Source organism: Camarhynchus parvulus, chromosome 14 (assembly GCF_901933205.1).
Source record: "Camarhynchus parvulus chromosome 14, STF_HiC, whole genome shotgun sequence".
NCBI lineage: Eukaryota > Metazoa > Chordata > Aves > Passeriformes > Thraupidae > Camarhynchus > Camarhynchus parvulus.
Genome location: NC_044584.1, coordinates 12,523,905 through 12,543,831, shown reverse-complemented (window position 1 = coordinate 12,543,831; position 19,927 = coordinate 12,523,905). Strand labels below are relative to the sequence as shown.

The window sequence follows — 19,927 nt, the reverse complement described above, 5'->3', positions numbered from 1 at the left end:
CCGCCCGGCGGTGCCGCTCGAGCCCGCTCAGTGGAGCCGCCCGGCGGTGCCGCTCCGTGCCCGCTCACTGGTGCCGCTCCGTGCCCGCTCAGTGCCGCCGCCCGGCGGTGCCGCCCGAGCCCGCTCAGTGGTGCCGCCCGGCGGTGCAGCCCGGCGGTGCGAGGGGCGGTGCCGCCCGGCGCGGTTTCCGCCCGGCCGCGCAGTTTCCGCCGGAGCGACATGTGGCGGCGCGGGCAGCCGGGACGCGGCGGGCGCGCGGCGAGGCGCCGCTGGCCCCGGTAGCGGGGGCGCGGCCGCCACCGCAAGGCAAGGGGGGGCAGCGGGGGGGACCATCGGGAGGGGAGCGGCGGCTCCCGCGGCTCTCCCTGCCGAGGAGGGGCCCGAGAGGTGCCCCGGGCCTCCGAGCGGTGCTCACGCGGCTTCCCCTCCCCGCAGGCGCCGTGACCATGCTGGGAGCGGACGAGTTCATCAGCTCCCCGCCCAGGAAGACGGTGCGGTTCGGGGGGACCCTGACCGAGATCCTGCTTAAGTACGAAAAGGTGACTGCGGCTTCTCGGGGGCCTGCGCCGCGTCCGGGCTGCTGTTCCTGGGGTCGTTCCGTGAGAAGTCTCGTTTGGCCTTACGCAAGACCGTGCCTGAAGGCTTAGGGAAAAAAAATTATGATGGCTGAGCGTTTTAGGCTTGTGCCAGGCGGTATTGCTGTGGGAGCGAAAAGATTTGCCCCGTGAGTCAACCTGAGTGGCCGAGTGAATGTAAAGCCTGACTTATGTGCACAGGGATCCAGCTGTGTCTGCAGGAGAGCAGCTGAAAATGAGCCAGCAGCCTCGGCTGTCTTCTGGACAGCACCCTGTTACTGCTGCTTCAGCTTTCCTGAGCTGGCTGTCTTGTATTCTTGATAGACCTGTTCAGTAGTTGGTTGTTCAGATACATTGATGAAATTGATAGTTTTTACTGAAGAGAAAAAAGAAAGTAATTTATTTTTTTTTGTTTCCCCTGCTAGGGTGACACCACAGATTTTGAGTTGTTAAAACATCAGCTGTCAGATCCAGACATAAAGGTAAGACTTTGATAGTCAGGGGTCTGATGATTTAAAGTTCGTCTGTCTTAAGTGTAATCACCAGACAAGGCATTCTGGTGCTTACATAAATCCTTTGTTTTAAGTTGTATTTAACATCTTTTTTTTCTTTGCAGAAACCATCAGAATTAAAACCCTAAATGGGAAAAAAAGTCTATTTATACATATACGTATATGCAGGATCTTTATAAATTGTGTCTCATGCTTACTGACTCTGCTGTACCCTTTGAGTCTGTCTTTGTTCCAGATACCATCTTTATAGGTCACTGACGCTTGATTATAGACTCACTTCTGTAGATCTGTGGTTTCTGACTTTCATAGCATTAAAGTTGCATTGAATTTTACCTTCTGTTCTCCCTAAATCTGGTTTCATTAGTCGCTAACATACATATGCATTTAGTAGTTATACCCAGAAGTATTGTTTCACAGCTCTTCTGTGTAGCTACACGTACCTGCCACATTTGCTGTTTCAAGACTTGAATGTCCCTTCTGCTTAAACTACAGCAAAAGAGAAAAGAAAATGATGATGGAATACCATTTCTTTTAAGTTCTGTGTGAGGGAGGTTTCATGCCTTGCTCAGTCTGATTGAAGCCTTCATGGCAGGCTGTTGGTTTAGGAAGTTGGCATGAATGTGTTCTGCATTCATTCATTCCATTGGTGAGGACACAAACTGAAATTCCTTTCATGTTAGTGTGAAAACAATTTCTATTTACAGTCTTAATCTTTGACTTCTAAGGATTTTGCTATTTTCTGCTAATAGGTAGTACTGTTTATTGAAATAGTTACCTATTTTTTCTGCTTATTTTAAGGATGCCCAGATCATTAATTGGCTGCATGAATTTCGAGCTTCTGTTGCATATTTGACCAAAGAGCTTGGACAACTGGTCAACATTTTGCTGGTAAGTATCTGTTTGCTACGTGGGAAGATTAAGAGTTTAGTACTCAAAACATCCTTCTTTGACATCTTGATCTTTGCTTACTTTTAGAAGCTGCCATGGTTGAGGAGGAGCCGAGAGGTAGTGGAAGAATATCTGGGATTTCTTGGCAACCTTGTGTCAGCACAAACTGTCCACCTCAGGCCCTGCCTCCGGATGATCGTGGCACAGTTTGTCCCTCGTAAGTTACTGCTCTCTTACTCGGCTTTGTTTGCTCATCAAAATCCCTAGACAGAGAAGTTCTGTATAAATACAGTCCATAACACAATTAATTATTGGGTTATTCATTTTTTTCATGTTGATTGTCATACAGACAGTTTTCTGTACCTAGATTTTAGAAGACATATTCTAGGTGCTAATACAGATCCTGTTCTGAAGATGTCTTGGAAATGAATGAACTGTATAATATTTTTACTACTAAAAAATCAAAAGCTGAAGTGTGAGGATCATGTCAGATGTTCTCAAGAACCTCCTGGGTCTGTAAATAAAACAGTCTTTAAGAAAGTCTTGTGGCTAATTTTGATGTTTTAGTCCCGATGGAGACTGTTGTTCAGTGTGTTTGCTATTGAATGTAACGTATAAGATTTGTACAATTTTGTTATAATAATTAATTTTTTTGCTAGCTCGAATAACCATCAGAGAAGATGATGTGGATATTTCAGATTCTGATGATGATGATGAAAGTGAGTATAAAGGATATAGATATATGTGCTGCTGTAGTGCCTTACTAAAAAAGTATCCAGTGCACGTTGCTCCTTTTTTACAAAATTAATTGAGCTGAGTTCAAGTAAACGATGAAGCAACATCCTTAAATTCCCAAGTCAAAGACTTTCTTGTACTTGAATCAATGATGTGCTGACCCACTCCTTATTACTTTGAAACTATTCCTGTTGGTGCAGTATCTGTAGGAACAGAATGCATAGGGAAACATTCCTAGCCCTAGATTGTTTCAAAGCCACAGAAAAGTTAGGGGTTCTTTGGTTTCTATTTTATTTACCTCAATGTACACCCCTGCAAAAGAACATTTTGGCAAATGCAGTTTCCTTGGGAATCTTTCCATTGTGTAGTTGATATGAACTGTTTTTACTGGTTGCTGATTTAGTTTTCTGTAACCAAGTGCATAAGAATTCTTTTTTCTTTCTCTAGACATTTCTGCAAACTTTGATACATGCCACAGAGCATTGCAAACTGTTGCCAGATACGTTCCTTCGTAAGTACAGAATCCCTTGGGCTTGTGTGCCCTTTTCTTGCAGATTTCAAGCTTGGGAGCTGATGATTTTTTTCCTCTCTTAATTGGAAGTATAACACTTCATTTCATTGCATGGTTTTTCCCAGTATTCACTAACTGATAGAATGCTTTATATAAGCATGAAGTTTTTACCAGGCATCAGCAGCTGAAAATCCTGTTAACAGAAATGGGAAGTAGGAAAAGTGTTGATAGTGGCTTCTGTATTCTATATTCTATAGTGGTATTTGAGGTGGCTTGTAACAAGTACATCGTGAAAGTTTGCCACTTATTATCTGTCCTGTGATCCTTGCCAAACCACATTTTATACAATTGCTTACCTTAAAATAAAGTTCCTGTGAAATAAGCTTGTTCCAGTACATCTTTAGAGTGCTGGAGTTCAATATTTGCAAAACTATAACTTTTAGGTCTGATTTTTGGTTTTTAATTAATTATAGGACACCACAGTTTCTCATGCCGATACTTGTGGAATTCTTTCCTTTCATTAATAAATCAGAAAGAACTCTGGTAAGAGCTGTGATTATTTTTGTTGATTTGTTCATCTATTTATCTAAATGTATAAATGTTCTGTACAGTATTACAACTGATTTGATGGCAGTCCATGCAGATTTTTGAAGAATATTGTTACATGTATGATAATTATATATATGTAATTATGTCTATAATAATCATGTAGAGAGTCATGTCTGTTTAGTGTAAGGCTGTCCAAGTGTTCTGAGTTCCTTGTGCACAAGCATTGTGCTCATCTTTAATGACATCACCATATATTGTTTTCCACTGGATTGTTTTCTTAATCAGTGCACACCATGGACCTCCTTGATGAGGAGTCTCAGGTTGTCTCGTTTGTTAGTTAATACATTAACTTACTCTTGATTGAACACAATCAGTTTAAATCTATTTCTGGGTCTTTAGGTAACAAATTAAGAAACTTGTTTTCAAGAAGTCCTTTGCAGAAATTTGACTTTCTGTTAACACTGTTATTGATACCAGTTAATTTTGTGTTATAGGAATGTTATGTCCATAACCTGCTGCGAGTTACTGTGTATCTTCCAACTCTGAGGCTTCAGATTCTGGAGCTTATTATTGAAAAGCTGCTGAAGTTGGATGTAAGTTTATTCTGTGTTATCTTTTATGGAAGGTTTGCATTAAAATACACAGAGTAGGAAATATGCTTCATTTTTAGACTCTACAAAAAATGCCCTTGTGATCATGGGTATAAACCCAGCCAAATTTACACTTCATTACCAGGGTAAAGATGTTCCCACACCTGAGGGTAACTGTATGGTGTGTGCTGTTGGACCCTGCCTGAGTCTCTTCCAGAATCCAAATAACTGTCTTGTGGTGATCAGTGCTAACGTGAATGTGCTTCCCTTTGTGTGTTCCATTGGTTGTGTCACTTCTTTGAAGTAAAAGGATCTCTTTGAAGTAAGAAGTCCTAAAAAAAGGCAGGAGGGCTAGCACTGTAAATGATCATGGCTTTTTGCCTCACTGTGTAACAGTCTGGGCAGAGCAAATGCTGGGGAGGTAAAGTTTCAGAAAGTTTGGAGTGTTCATTCATGTATGGCACATCATTCCTTTTTAAAATATTTATTTAGTTCAGGACAGAATCTAGTCAAGAACTTACTCATGTGGTCATGCCTTTCATATAAATAGTAAAAAACCTGATTTCATATTATTGTCATGGTTTTATAGAAATTAATTTCTTTTTTGCAACTGTAGGTTAGCACTCCACAGCAAGATATTGAAGATGCTGAAGAAACTGCTAATAACAGTGCTAGTGAGGAAAAATCTACAGAGGAGGGACTTTTTGACATGGTTGGTTATCTTGTTCTATTAAATTTTTTTTAGTAAAATTATCACTTCTGAAGTGGCAATGAACTAAGTGTAGAAATTCATTATTAGTTTGTTGTTACTGCACTGCACACTGCTCTTGAAACCTGAACAGCTGCCAAATGATTAATGTGTTCTCAGGTATTGACTTTATTCATGTAAACACCCAGTACTACATCCAGCAAATCAATTTCATTATGTAAAAACACAAGCAGCTGTGCAATATAGCTAGTTAAAGAATTCATGATACTTGGCTTAGTGTGCAAAAATTTGCTTATACTGTATAATGAGATACTGCTTGTTAAAAAAAAAAAGATGAAACTTTAGCATATTGCTGAAAGATAAATTTAGCTTGACTTTTCCTGTAATTACTGTCTCTGTGATTTGTGTATTTAAAAGCTGCATGTGCCATTTTATCTCCCAGGAGGAAGATGAAGACAGAAAAGGCAGCAAAACTGTCTCTCCCAATATTGAGAGAATGGCCCATCCTCTTGCAGAGCGCCTGGACATCCTGATGACCATCCTGTTCTCATACATTAGAGATGTTTGCCATGTGGATGGTGAGAACACTTGCTCTGTAACCAAGTTTGTTGTTTTGTTAACAAGTATGAAACACTTAAGAGGAGTTCTGTCTCTCTGTACTGTGAGATTGGCAGAGTTCTGCTCTTTAGCAGGCTGTAGTTCACATTCCTGCCTCTGCCCAGGTGCTGGGAGAGGTACAGCGAGGACTTCAGAGGTTTAGTCTTCACTTGGAGACATTCTGATTCCATTAACATGGTACTGTATCCAAACTGTAGTAGGGTATAAATGTTTTTATCATTTGCTCTACTTGAGTGTTAGAATTATGGATCCTTTCAACATCACAAGGATTGGAAGAAGATCAAAACAACCAGACACATCAGTCAGTTGCCTTTGTTACAGGGGAAAGAAGAATAAAGAAATATCTTTCATTGTTAGGTACTAAGGGTTTGAATTCTTCAGATTTATATATTTAAAACAATATTTAGAAACCATTATGCTGTATCTTCTCCACCTAAGTCAGGGGATTTTTTTTTTTTTTTTTTGCTCTTCTAAGCTAACACATTATTGCAAAGTTTGCATGTCTAGCAGCTTTATATATGTGCACACTCACACAGAGAGATTCTTCATTTACACCACCTTAGAAAGCAGTAGAATTGTACACCTGGATTTTTGGATGTCAGATAAACTGAGAAGTCAGGCTGACAGTTTTTCTTTACATAGACTTACCACTTCTGCAGCATGAGGGCAGGAAAAAAAAACCTGAAATGTTTCATTTTGTTCTGTTTCTTTGTTGTGTAGGCAAGCTCGACATCAGCAACACAAAGGATTTGTATCGGGATCTGGTTTCTGTTTTTGACAAGCTCATTTTACCAACCCATGCTTCGTGTCATGTACAGTATTTCATGTTTTACATCTGTAGCTTTAAATTGGTGAGTAAAAACTGGTTTTAAAATGCAGTGTCCTCTGTCATTTTGTCATTTCTGCATCTTTGTTTTGTTTTTTTTTTACAAAACAGTTTTCTCTGCTGTAATTCTACTCTCAAGATAGCAAGTACATTAGTATCTTCACTTTCTTTTCCTTCTCTGTTACTCCTTTCTTTTTCTTTATGATTGCTCTTCCCATGTTGTTCATGAGCCACTTACAGATGGAATCTTAGCAAGTGTGAAGGAGCAAACTTGGTTAAAACTGATCTCTTTGACAAGAATCAGATGGACTCTTGCACCCAGGACATGGGATGTAAATTTCTTCGGCATCCCAAAACTATTGCAGAGATGCTGTCTGTTAGCTCTTTGATTTGAAAATTGTGTCTGCTGCTATTTGTTCCTCCACCCCTCCATTGTCCCATCTCTCCCAACAAACTGTTCTTTCTTTTACAACTGAGTATAGAAAAAGACACAGAAATGAGTGCTCTTCCATCATGTGTTCATGTGGTTATTTACTGCAGTTAGAGGTAGATTTTTGTAATGGTTTGGTTATGGAAATTATGGGAATTGAGTATTAGGAATCTCTTACTTAAATGGTGTCATCTCACAATGTCTGTGTATCTTTTTTTCCAGGGGCTGGCTGAAGCATTTTTAGACCATCTTTGGAAGAAACTGCAGGATCCAAACAATCCTTCAGTAATCAGGCAGACTGCTGGGAGTTATATTGGCAGCTTCTTGGCAAGAGCTAAATTTATTCCCGTTGTGTAAGTTGTTTTCATACATGAGCAGAACCAAACAATTCATGCTATTGTGGAGCTTAAGTAGAGAATTGGTATTCTATTCCCACTGCTTTGTCAGTAAACCTGAATCAAGAGTCTTGTTTGTCCTTTCAACAATACTGGTTCAGTATTGTCTTGAAGCTTCCAGGAAAACACATGCAGGATGCAGACTGATGGTTGCTGAGGTTCATGACTTGCTGTTCAGGGCTTCACTAACCAAGAGGTGCTGAGCAGGGGTAGGTTGTGCTGACTTCAGGCAGCCATGGATTCCCAGTATCTGATGTTTTCAGTACCCAGTGTTAGGCACTTTCTGCAGGCTTTGGAACAGGGAGGTTATTTGTTCTACTATTTTGATAGAGAATGGTTAAAATGTCTTCCTTTTTATGTACACATCCTATATTTTTGTGCTGTTCAGACTGGGTGTGGTGACTTTTACATTGGAGTTAGTTGGATGTTGGAATACCTGGTGGACATGGGAGGCATTGCTCTGTATTACCTGTAACCAAGGATTCTGGTTGTTTATTGTGTGTTCGTGGATTCATCTCTTCTGGCATCCTGTCCTTTCACTGTTTGGGGTTTTCAGTGCTGATTGATTGATTTTATGCTGAGATAAAGGAGAAAGCTTGTAACAGAATCATTCTTTTACAAAGAGATTTTCTTACTGATGTTCTTACAACTGCTGAGATTCTTGAATATTTGTTGAATATCTTTTCTACACCATTTCAGGTGTTATTTTTACACTTCTTTTTTCTTCCTGCACTACAGTACAGTAAAAGCATGTCTGGATCTTCTGGTGAACTGGCTGCATAAATACATTGACAATCAGGATAAAGGAGCTAATGCCTACTGTGATGTAGCTCTCCATGGGCCATTCTATTCCACGTGTCAGGCAGTGTTTTATACACTTATTTTCCGTCATAAACAACTTTTGGATGGAAATTTAAGGAAAGGTGAGTATATTAGGTTTGAAAGGATTCATTAGAAGTTTTACTGTTACTATGTTTTATAGTGGTCAGTTCAGTCAAGTATCTGATGGCAAGGTTGTGTTGTTGTGCTCTAAATAAAATAACATGGCTTGTACACATGTTGGGGCCAGACCTCCACTGTGAGAGTGCCCCAGGATGTGCTTCTGTGGTGGTGGTGCAGGGTGCATGCATGTCACACTGGAAATTCTTAGCAACTAAGTTCAGTCTATATGATATCTAATTTATATTTGCTAATTGTTCTTATTTTGAAGGTCTGTCATATCTGCAGAGTTTAAATTTTGAGCGCATTGTCATGTGTCAGCTGAACCCCCTGAAGATTTGTATCCCTTCTGTTGTCAACTTGTTTGCTGCCATTACCAGGTACCTGCTCATTTACTTCAGTAAAGCCTGGTACAGGTTTTGTGTGTATCTAAAACCAGCACAGGGTTTTGTTAGGCACAGTCTTGAATATGACCTGAGACAAAACACTGTCCATATTCCAGGTGGGATAAGTTTATTCCTAGGTCAATTTCTATGGAATCCTGCAGTCCTATGAAATGGATTGCTCTGTGTTGGAGCCAGTGTGGTTGTACTTGGAATAAAGTTTATAGGAGCTTAGAGGAAGAGAACAGACTCCTTACCTTGTGGCTGTCTTGCAAACTCCTAATATCAGCTGGAAAATGGAAGATAGAAGTGATATTCGTTCAAAAATAACTTTGTGTTTTCATACCATCCATCTGAAAATCTTGCTCTGGGTGTGCTGGAAGTGCTTATCTTTTCTTTATTCCATTTTTTAAAGGAAATACCAGTTGGTGTTCTGCTACACAATTATTGAGAGGAACAACAGGCAGTTCATCCCTGTTGTGCGGAGCGGCACTGGGGGCGACCTTGTGCAGACCTGCACCAACCCCCTCGACAGCTTCTTCCCCTTTGACCCCTACATACTCAAAAGGTAGAACTGAAAAGTGAACAACTCCTTTGTGCCTTCTAGAAAATTATAAATACAACCTGTAGCAAACTGTCAGTGTTTCTGCTGTTCGCTTTCCTCCCTGATCCTTTGCACCTTTCATATTCTGCATTTTAACCTGATTTTCATAGGTTTAAATTAAAATGCACCCCTCCTGTGAATACAATAACTCATTCTGTGCTTTGCTTCCTCTCTCAGATCAAAGAAGACCATTGATCCTATGTATCAGTTCTGGGAAGAGCTGAGTGCTGAAGATCTTGAGGATCTGAAGAAACCCATTAAAAAGGTAATCTTCCCTGATCCAAACACAGTTCAGCTATCAGCTGCATTTATTGCAGAATATTTTTTTAAGTAGATAAGAGTACACTATACATTTAGGGGAAACTGAGACTGAAATTTGGAAGCTTTAGAAATGGATCCATTCTTGCCTTGGAAGCACTTTTCCCTCTCCTGCAGCACAGGAGCCATCTGAAAGCTTTATGAATGTGCTCAGAAAATGGACATGATTATGTCAGTGGGAAATCTACCCTGTAGATGTCATTCAGTTCCCATATTTCATAATCAGAGTACATCTAATTCTCTTATCATTCCAACTGGTTGTGGCAATCACAGTGTAAATCCAGGGCTCTACTTGACAGTAGATTTGACACTATCTTCCTACTCTCGCTGATCCTTTTAAATTTTTGCAGGGTACTTCTGAAGATGAAGATGATGACTTTTTGAAAGGAGAAACTCCTCAAAATGATGGTGTGGTTGAAATTGCACCAAATTCTTATGAGTCCAACACACGGAGCCCTGTGAGCAGCATTGGCTCCCCTGCAGACTGTTACGTGCCATACCCACTGTGACATGGGCAACCAGAAGGGAAAGTGTGGAATAGGTTGAAAATTGTGTGCAATGTTTTGCTTTGGAAAGAGACTTGAGCTCAGCTTTCCAAACTGGCAAATGTTTAAGTAACTACATTTAAGAGAAATTACTGTTTCTTAGTCATCAGATTTCTACAAATATGTTAAAGTTATATGTTGCTAGAAAAGCTTAGAGAATAAATAGGGTGATATTTTACAAATTTCACATTGAAATGGTTTTTATGACTTAGAAGGAATTTTTTTTTAAAGTTTTTTCGAGCTCTTCAAAACTTCATTTACTAATGTTTCTCTACAAGGTTTTATATATCAAGGGTGAAATTCTGGTGTTTCTTCCTGCAGATTTGTGTGGAGGCCAGAATTCCACTGTCAGTGTTCCAACTCTGATGACTCTTCTGGAGCTGGTTTCACAGTAATGGTGTAGTCTCTTGTCCTAGGGTGCCATTTTTTGGCATCCAGTGTGGGGCTTGAGAAAGTGGAAAAAAACTGTCCTGATTGCATTTGGGTTTCACTTACTCTGTACTGGGATAAAGCAGTCAGTAGCCACGTTGCTTGAAGCTGCTTTCTAGAGGGACCCCTTTGGAAGTTTCCTCCTAAATTTGCCCTAAACCAGGAGTTCTCTCAATAGGCAGGGCATGAATCTGTCTGGCAGTGGTTCTTCCACACACATCTCTTCAGCTTTTCCTATCAGTAGAACCATGCTTGGTAAAGCCACTTGCTAGTGGGAAGTGTGCTCAGGCAGAAAGCATTATCCCTCCTGAAATCTGTAGCTGACACACACCTTTCCCAGCTAGGAAAGTTCAGACATGTGAAAGTGATGGTTGCTGGAAGTGTTGAAAATGAGGGAGTAACTGAATGTATTATTTGTAGATAGTTTTCTTGGGGTGCTTGTGAAGCACTCCAAGACAGGTATTTATTTGCCAGATTTGAAGTTTATATGTGAATGCTGAAAAGAGAAAAAAAAAAAATCTTCCCTTGTGGAAAGGATGTGCTGGTGTCAGTGGTGTCCTGGTGTTGTCCGTGTGTCTGTCAGTCAGTGTAGAGTTTCTCTACAGAGGTTTCTTGTCTTCTTTTCATGGTTGCTGGCTTTTAGATTTGAGTAAGAATATAAACAATGAGAAAAAAATAAATGTTACTCGTATAACATTTAGTTGAAAATTTTATGTATTTAAGACTAAACTCCATTTGCCCTTCTTTAGAACTTGGAGGCTTTCAAGACAACATTTTTATTTGGAGCCAATAAAGTTTGATGCAAACAGTGCAATTCTTAACATCCTGGAGAAAACCACATGTCTGTATGTAACTGATGTGCCCTCTGTGGAGCCTGACTTCTCAAAATTGGGGTGTTCATTCTGACAGATTGCAGAAATGAGTTTTGAGTGCAAAATTGTATAAACTGAGAAGTTTTGGTTTTAACTGTAGTCCTCTTTATTGTCAGTCCTGAGTAATAAACAATAGATTTCCATCTGAAATAATTGCATTTTCTCCTGGCACGGAAGAACCCTCAGATCAACAGCAGGGAAAACATCCTTTGAAAGATGCCCTTCAGACACTACTTCCAAAATAAAGCTGTGTAAATCTTGCCCAGTTGTAATACTAGTTATGTGATTCAGGAGCTTCCACGTATCATGAAAAGCAGAAAAAAAAAAGCTGTAAGTGTAATGTGCAGACATTGAACGGTCTGTATTGAAGTTACACAGTTTTGTTTAAGTGTTCTGGAGCCTTTGCTGTGACAGCTCTGGTTTTCTCCATGTAATGACAGGCAGGTGTGCTGGCAGGTGCTGGTGCCTTGCTAAAGAGACTTCGTAAATAGCAACAGCTGTGAGAAGAATGTTCATCCTGAGGTGCAATTTTGTCTCACATGAGAAATACAATGTATCTTCTGAAGAAAGCATTTATTCTATCATAGAATCATAAAGTCATAGAATGGCCTGGGTTGGAATGGACCTTAAAGATCACCTAGTTCCAACCACCCTGTCACTAGCAGAGTCACCTTCTACCAGACCAGTTTGCACAGAGCCCGGTGCAGCCTGGCCTGGAACACTTCCAGGGATGGTTTATTTCTGTGAAGGTGGATGGAAAGGCCGAGCTGGGGTCCTGGGCAGTTACTGTCACTGGGCTGTGGGCAGTTCGGGTGCCTGGCTCCACATTCCCTGCAGGGTGAATTAACTCTGCTGCACTATCGTTATGTCTTGTAGTATCTTCCACAGACAACTAGAGGGAAAAAACCCTGATCTTTGAAGAAAAACGGTTGTCTTTGGGGTTGTCTGAAAATCCAACTTGTGGGTGCTGGGCCACAGGATGGCGGTGTGGGGATCGGCCTCTTCTCCCAGGCACCCAGTGGCAGAAAAAGGGGATGTAACCTTAAACTGTGTCAGGGGAGGTTTGTGTTGGGCGTTGGGAATGATTTCTTCACAGAGAGGGTGGAATGAGACATTGGAATGGGCTGTCCATTGGATGGTGGAGTCACCATCCCTGGAGGCAGTTAATGCCAGGCTTGACATGGTCCTCAGTGCCATGGTACAGTGACAGTAGTGTTCGGATAGAGGTTGGATTCCATGATCTCAGAGGTGTTTTCCAACCTTAATAATTCCGTGATTTGTAAATTTGTGGCTTTATAACTGTTCATTATTTCATACCACAACTTAAGGATGCCCCGCAGCGGCCGGGGAATCTCTGCAGTGTAGCCGTGTTAAAGTCGTCAGACGGGGCCGCTGAAGCCCGGGCGCGTTTCCGTCAGCCCCGAGGCGGTTCCACGGTGCCCGGGCCCAGCCCCGGGGCGGTTCCGCGGTGCCCGGGCCCAACCCAGCCCAGCCCCTGGGCAGTTCCGCGGTGCCCGGGCGGGCCCAGCCACGGGCGGCGCCGCGGGCGGAGCGGCGGCCGCGCTTTCCCAGCGCCCCGCGCGGCGCCGCCCGGCCCGGCCCGGCGCGGCCTGCGGAGGGAGCGCGGAGCCGCCTCCGGGCCCGGGCTCGCCGCGATGCCGCTGCTGGTTAATGGAGCGCGGGTGGACCTGGCCCGGCCCACGGGGGACATGATCCGCGCCCACCCGCACCTCGAGGTGAGGGAAGCGGGAAGGGGCCCCCGGGGAAGCCGCGGTCACGGCCGGGCGGGGCGGGTGGCAGAGCGGGGCGGCCTCGGGTTGAAGCGGCCCCGACCCCGCGCGTTCCCCGCGCTCTGACAGCGGAGAGCCGCGGGGTGATGGAAAAGAAATAAACCGGTGTCGGCGGAGGGGCTCAGCCGTGCCGGTGGGGGTGCCCGCGGGGCCGGGCGGGCTCTTTCTGTGTGAAATGACAAAAACTGGCGATAAAAAGGAAGGTGGGCACTCTGAGGAAGGTGCTGACCTTGCTGCCAGGGTATAAATGTTATAATCCTAACGGTGAGTGCGAGCCAGGGCTGTGGGCAGAGCTGCCTCCCATCAGAAGGTGTTTCTTTACAGACCCTGAGATTATGCAGAAAACCAGGGCAAATTTGATAAAGCTGTGAAGTGTTTTTTGAGCCCAGAACAGAAATTGACTTTGTCCCCAGCAGGTCTGTGAGGAAGCACTGCAGTAGTCATAGCCCAGGAATCTGCGTTTTCCACACACCAATCGAGCTAATAAGCAACGGTATTTTGTTAAGTGCAAAATAAATGTTCTGAAATATGGCAGTAGAAGACTGAAACTTCTGTATTTCAAATTTCCTGTTCTGATTACACTTCCAAGATCAGTTCTGGTATTATCTAATGTAATCTTTTCCCAATTCAAAAGTTGTTTATTGTGCCTCCATTTTATGGTCCATATGACAGGGGAAAGGTGTTTTGTAACTCTCTGGAATTATGAGATTTAACTATTAACTTCGTCACTGTTAGGAAAGCATAAAACTTTCAAAATTCAGAATACTCTGTAATACAAAACACAGAAAATTCAAACTACTCTGTAATAATACAAAACACACTTGTTTCTGAGCTGGGTCCCGTTGCTTTTCAGAGGTGATGTTTCTGTGAAGTAATGGATCCACCTGAGAATTCAGCCACTGTATGATTCAGTAGTATCTGTTATCATTTGTAGTATTTGTTATCATTTATCTTTAGGAAAAGGCAAAACTTCTGAGAAGTCAGCCAGCTCAGATCGTGGAACCCAAAGGCCTTCTCTATGTCCAGCAGAGAGAGTTTGCAGTGACCACCCCTAAAGATGGTGTGTAGGAACATAAACATTTCTTCTTGTACTGAAGCAGTGATTGTGAGAGCTGAGTTCTTAACAGTGTTTTCCTCCTTTAAAATAGGTTCTGTTTCCGTTCTTGGATCAGATGATGCCACTACCTGCCACATAGTTGTGCTCCGACACACAGGTATCTCTAGAGGACCTCCAGAGCAAAGCCTGTACCCCTGAAATAAGGAATTAGTGCTGGTTTATGTGGCATTAATAAAATAAACTGCAGTTACATTAATACAAACCTGAATCCCCAAAAGTCACATAATGTGTTAACTAAAGACTCGCTCAGAGTTGGTGTGTTCAGTGTGAGAGGTTCTGTGCTTTCCTCACTCCGTGAGCAGACTTTAACTTGCTCTGCTCCTGTGGCCAGGGGCATTGCAGCCCTGGGCTGTGTCCAGCAGTCTGGCAGTGCAGGGTTTGGACGTTTCAGGGGTAGAATTAGTGGAATTTGTGCCTGGATTTCTGCCATTAGAGATGTTGCCTGCTAAGAGGTGCCCTCCTGTTAAGAGGGCCCTTGTACCCCTCGCAGGGGCTGTGCTGGTTTTACAAGGGCCCCTGCAGAGGATGGTGCCTTGGTGCTGGAGGAGGGGAGGCCGTGGTGGGGCCCCTCTCCCTGCACAGTGGGGACTGCCACGCTTGGTGGCACTGTCACCGAGTCCCTGTTTGTTGTGTGCCCTCCCCAGGCAGCGGAGCCACGTGCCTGACCCACTGTGACGGCTCGGACACCGAGGCCGAGGTGTCGCTCATCATGAGCTCAGTGAAGTCCTTCTCCAGCTCCACAGGCTGTGGCAGGTCAGCTCCGCTCCCTTCCTGTTCTGCTTCTCTCAAAGGTTACTGCAGCTGGTGTGGAGGGCAGCTGGGAGGGGATTGTGTGGGGTTCAGGCAAAGGAGCTGTGCAGGAAACACCTCTTGATCAGCAGCCGCATGCAAAGTGAAAATCACTTCCTTGGTGGTGATTTTGGGGGTATTTTTAGCAGTTGTTTAAAGCACGGTTCTGTTCTGAAGAGTGTCTCTGTAAAATGCCACCATGACGTTTGTGTTTACTGTTTCCCATTTAACTTTGCAAAATTTTCCATATTTGGTTTTTGGTTTATATTTTTCCCTTCATAGTGTTTGTAAATTCTTTTCAGCATCTGACAATCTATCGGGGAATTTTGTAAGTCCACATTATAAAAAAAAAAAGCTGTGGAGGATAGGACAGTGGGTAAAAAGCTCTGAAACAGAATTTAGCTGACAAGCTTCTTTCTGGATGTGGAGGGTTTTGCCCCTGTGGTTTGGTAAGAACAAAAGCTTGCTCATGAACTTAGATTCATGATTTGTAAGGACTTTACATAGACACTGCTTAGAGAAGAACCCTGCTGCATGGTCCAGAATAGTTGTGAGGAGGTCATGGGAACAAAAATCTTCAAGTTTAATTAACTGAAAGATGGTTACAGAGTTCAGTCCAAACCAGAGGTGCCAGAGGTGCCCCTGGGATAGAATTGCATGTATTTAATGCCTCTTCAAGCTTGTTCCTGTGCCACTTCCTGGCTGATCCCTGAAGTTTTCAGAATAGAATTATCATAACTTGCTGTGTAATGCAAACCAGCTTGGTGCATGTGATTGTAATAAGTGAGGCTTCTCTAATGATTGCTTTGCAGTTTGGGCTGGGGATTATTTTGTAAAGCTATTCATTTTGAGATGTCTTTTTAATTGCTGTTTCCTGTTATTCCATCTCTGTTAGGCTGGAAGTGCACCTAGTTGGAGGTTTCAATGATGATAGGCAGTTATCACAAAAACTTACTAATCAGCTTCTTAGTAAGTTCACGTTTTTTGCACTCTCATGTCCAAAAAAAAAGTTCTGGCTGGATTTGGGTGGAGTTTGTTTGTAGTCTCAGTCCCCAGTCATTTCCACACTGGAAGGAAGTGTGATTCACTTGAAGGGTCTTTTTCTCTGCGTGAGAATTGGTGTGGAGAGGGCCTGGACTGCTGGGGCTTGCCCATGCTCAGTGCCTGGGCCACAGGCTCTGATCCTGTCACTGCTCCCTGGCTCACACCTGGCTCTGGAGAGTTGGGTGCAGTTCAGCTGGGCTTTAATTCCTGCTCATCTTCTTGGGATCATGGGCAAGTGTTGTCACTCTCCCAGTCTGTACATGTGGATGATTCATCAGTTACCATTCAGTTCATACCTTAATGTGATGAGGTAAAATTTAATTATTGTTTGGCATTGTCTAATGAAAAATGTCAGGTCTGTTTATAAAATCCATAGTCCAGGGGAGTGATGACAGTGCTTCACTCACAGTTGGAAGTGTAAAGTACCTGCTTGCCTGGGAGTGCTCTGGGTTGTGCTTTTGTCACTTTGTCACTTCTGGAGAGGCCTCTGCCCCACTGGAATGGGGAGGGGGCAGGGATGGGGCAGGTGTCAGGATTGGAGGGAGGTGTTTGAGGGGGTAAACAAAAAAGGAATAACCCTGGGATGCAGCCTTGTGGCTATGACCTGAGGGGAGTTTTGTGTAATGTGAGAGTTCTGTGCAGAACAAAGTATTTTGGTTAACTTACTTTAACCTTCTGATTTTCATGCATCAAGGTACAATTTGAATCAGTAATGCTGCATTGCTATCAGAACTTAAAAGAGGGTTTTTTTCTAGTGTTTGGGATGGTGAAATGCAGAACTAATTTACAGTTGATGAAAGACTCTGGGTTTGTTCACTATCTATTTAACATTTTAGGAAAAAAACATTTAAATATAACCTGCTAAATGTAGAGCAGACTAGAGCAGAGCTGATGTGATGCCAGAGCTAAACCAGTGTCAGTAGAAGAAGTGGCAGAGCACTTTCTTAGCAGATTTTTGCTGTTACAAATGGCCTGTCTTTGTAAACTCCTGTTAGTCTGAAGCAAATGTGCAGAACCCTGTTTGCAGTGTTGCCCTGCCTGGGGCAGGGGTTTAGTGTGTGCCCCTCACCCCCAGACAGCAGTGCCCTGCCCTCCCTCACTGACATTTTTGCTGTCCTTGTCATCACAGGAGCCTTTGACCTCCAGCCAGAGGATGTTCATTTAGTAACTTTCTGTGTAACAGGTAAGAAAATGTTCCCTTGGGTTTGGAAGTACCTTTCCTGAAATAAAGGGCTGGGAACTTCTCAGACATGACTTTTTCTCTGTCCTGTCAGAAAGAACAGCACAAGTCCTCATATCAATGTGTAATTTTCAGTTTTACTGCTGGTGTGTGTGGTGATGTCAGAAAGCCAGTGCAGGGGGCATCTGCTCCTTACCAAGTGTTGCTGCACTGCAACCAACTCATAGTCATGGTCAGGTTGTTTAGGCACATTAATCCCAAGGAACAGTCTCCATTTTGGCACATTTATCCCAAGGAACAGTCTCTGTACCTGTGCAAGGGCACTTACGGACCTTTGTTCTGCTGGACCTGCCTCCCTGCAGGGAGCAGTGAATTCATGAACTTCAGTTAGTTCATAGTGTGTGATGTCACGTGGAGGAGTAATTTCCTTCTCTTTGTAACATGTTGAGGTCACATTTCCATCCTCTTTCCTTGTCAGAGATGTTGGTGACTCACATCTTTCAACCTTGGCATCGTGGTGGTTCTGCATGGTGGTTTTTTTCCCTGTAAATTGTCCTTGCAGAAGCAGTTGGCTGGAGCTGCTGTTCTGTTAGGAGACAGCTCCAAGTCCCACGTGTGTTGTTACTGACCTCTGCCTTCATTTCCATATTTCATTCAGTCTTCTTTGGTTTTTTCTGTCTTATCCAACATCAGATCTCTTGCTCTCCAATAACATACAACTAAATAAATGCTGCTCAGACTAAAATCCAAAGCCCTACAAGTTTGACTTCTTTTTCTTCATTACAGAGCTAAATGACAGAGAAGAACAAGATATTCACTTTCCAATAATTTATGGAATAGGTGAGTCAGTTAAATTAGAATTGAATTTTCTTTTGGTCACTGGATTGCTTTTCAGATGCCAATAGTAAATGGACTGCTTTTAATAAATGGGAAAAGTCCGCCCTAAAAGTTGCACACTGCTGTTAGAGGCATAGGCAAAAATGCTTTTCTTGTGGTGCCACAGCTGGGAGATGCACACATGAAGAGGCTGTGCACAAATGCAGATTTTTTCCTTTAACTGCTCTTAAAAGTTTATCAGCATTGAGCTACTGCACTAAATTTATACTTAGAATTTAATCTTCTTCTCTTTGATTACTCAGTTCATTCATCTCTGGAATATTGAAATGCTGCCAAAGGAAATTAAGTAGAAATGTACTGTCACAGGCTTGGGGTCTGAGAAATAAAAATGTATGATGGGTTCTGCAGTTCTGCAACACAGTTTTGTTAGATACATCGTCATTGTAAAGAAGTGCCTCAAAACAATTAATTCTTACTATATTTAATCTCTATTTCCTGCCAGCTGTGAATGTTAAAACAGCAGAGATTTTCCCTGCAACCTTCCCAGTAAAAGGGCCAGATGAGGATCTGCGTTCAGCCCACACTTTAACAGGAGCACCAGTGAGTAAGAGATGTTGAAAATGGGGGAGACCAGTCAGGGGCAATGAGACATCCAGGGTTTGAGGAGAATACCCTTTGGTAGCTCTGGGTTTGTGGTCACCATTTCACTCTTTGTTGGAGTAGCTGGGGGTGTCAGTGCAGCTGGGGGGACTCAGGGCTGAGCTGTCCCAGGCCAGGCTGAGGGGAGCTCTCCCTGTCTGGGGCAGCCCTGGCTGCCTCTGCAGCCTCCTCTGTTCTTGCAGCTGACCAACATCTACGATGCCAAGACAGAACAGCTCCGGATTGGGCCTTATTTCTGGGGGCCTTTCCCACATGTGGATTTCTGGCTGGAACAAGATGATGCACAGATTTTACAGGTACCTGAACGAACTGGTTTGGGTTTTTTTGCCTTCTAGATGAGTAGAGAGAGGGGTGTTACAGTCAAAACTTTTCCCAGTGCACTGCTGTCCCTGGGAGGATGGGGAGTTATCCTTCTAGAGGGGCAGGATAATGAGAACATTGTATCCTGAATGTCAAGCAGCTCTTGCTCCCATCTTCTTTTTCAGAACCTTTCCACGTCACCCCTGGCTGAGCCCCCCCACTTTGTTTCCCACATTAGATCTACATTAACATTTCTAAAAGAACATCCATTTCCATCTCGGTCCCTGTTTCCTGACAGGAAGCCTCGAATCTACAAAAAAAATGAAGAAGGGTTGTGGGAACAGGTTTGCTCTGACAAAATCTAACCTGGAACCCACCCCCACAATTGCTTTATGGAAATACAACTTGCAGGAAGAGCAATTTGTTGCAAATAGCATATTTCTGGTCACAAATACCAATGTTCCTGTGCTTTTCAAAATAAAATATTTTGATAGAAGTAACTTGCTTTTTCTGCATTACTTATGTAGAAATCAGGGTTTCTTTGAAGTAAGAATTTGGCTTTGTTTAGGTTCTGTTGCTCCAGTGCAGTAATTTGATGGGCAGGTAGAGGTGGCAATGCTGGAGACTGACAAGGTGAGTCACTGCTCTGGTATGCACTTCATTGAATGATTTGGCACACACAAGGAAAGAAAGAGTTTGCTGGAATGTAGCAAAGTGTCCTTCAACAATAACTTAATTCCACAGTTATAATTTGAAGTATCTTTATTGAAACATTCAGGTAA

The 19,927-nt window shown here is 43.0% G+C and overlaps 2 protein-coding genes across 2 annotated transcripts; both read left to right on the top strand.

Moving 5' to 3' along the window:
* The first annotated feature begins 249 nt into the window (after window positions 1–249).
* Window positions 250–11,365, top strand: RRN3 (RRN3 homolog, RNA polymerase I transcription factor). The gene is made up of 18 exons (XM_030958406.1): window positions 250–306; window positions 436–539; window positions 1,001–1,057; window positions 1,886–1,975; window positions 2,063–2,192; window positions 2,635–2,694; window positions 3,158–3,221; window positions 3,695–3,764; window positions 4,265–4,363; window positions 4,977–5,072; window positions 5,512–5,647; window positions 6,408–6,538; window positions 7,166–7,296; window positions 8,077–8,261; window positions 8,549–8,657; window positions 9,076–9,228; window positions 9,442–9,529; window positions 9,933–11,365. Exons 2-18 carry the CDS (start codon window positions 447–449, stop codon window positions 10,089–10,091), a joined length of 1,851 nt encoding a protein of 616 aa, XP_030814266.1. The 5' UTR covers window positions 250–306; window positions 436–446; the 3' UTR covers window positions 10,092–11,365.
* Window positions 11,366–13,009: 1,644 nt separating this feature from the next.
* NTAN1 (N-terminal asparagine amidase) lies at window positions 13,010–19,642 on the top strand. The gene is made up of 10 exons (XM_030958067.1): window positions 13,010–13,164; window positions 14,176–14,278; window positions 14,367–14,432; window positions 14,980–15,088; window positions 16,020–16,093; window positions 17,298–17,351; window positions 18,135–18,188; window positions 18,688–18,785; window positions 19,028–19,141; window positions 19,331–19,642. Exons 1-10 carry the CDS (start codon window positions 13,084–13,086, stop codon window positions 19,508–19,510), a joined length of 933 nt encoding a protein of 310 aa, XP_030813927.1. The 5' UTR covers window positions 13,010–13,083; the 3' UTR covers window positions 19,511–19,642.
* The last annotated feature ends 285 nt before the right edge of the window (window positions 19,643–19,927 follow it).

What these genes read in the sequence shown, in the direction of transcription:
- RRN3 (XM_030958406.1), top strand. Translation starts at nt 447, where the DNA reads ATGCTGGGAGCGGACGAGTTCATCAGCTCCCCGCCCAGGAAGACGGTG. An exon ending in AACTGGTCAACATTTTGCTG is followed by an intron (nt 1,976 to 2,062) that starts GTAAGTATCTGT and finishes GCTTACTTTTAG; the next exon opens with AAGCTGCCATGGTTGAGGAG. An exon ending in GCTAAATTTATTCCCGTTGT is followed by an intron (nt 7,297 to 8,076) that starts GTAAGTTGTTTT and finishes CCTGCACTACAG; the next exon opens with TACAGTAAAAGCATGTCTGG.
- NTAN1 (XM_030958067.1), top strand. Translation starts at nt 13,084, where the DNA reads ATGCCGCTGCTGGTTAATGGAGCGCGGGTGGACCTGGCCCGGCCCACG. An exon ending in ACTTACTAATCAGCTTCTTA is followed by an intron (nt 16,094 to 17,297) that starts GTAAGTTCACGT and finishes TTGTCATCACAG; the next exon opens with GAGCCTTTGACCTCCAGCCA. An exon ending in AGTAACTTTCTGTGTAACAG is followed by an intron (nt 17,352 to 18,134) that starts GTAAGAAAATGT and finishes TCTTCATTACAG; the next exon opens with AGCTAAATGACAGAGAAGAA.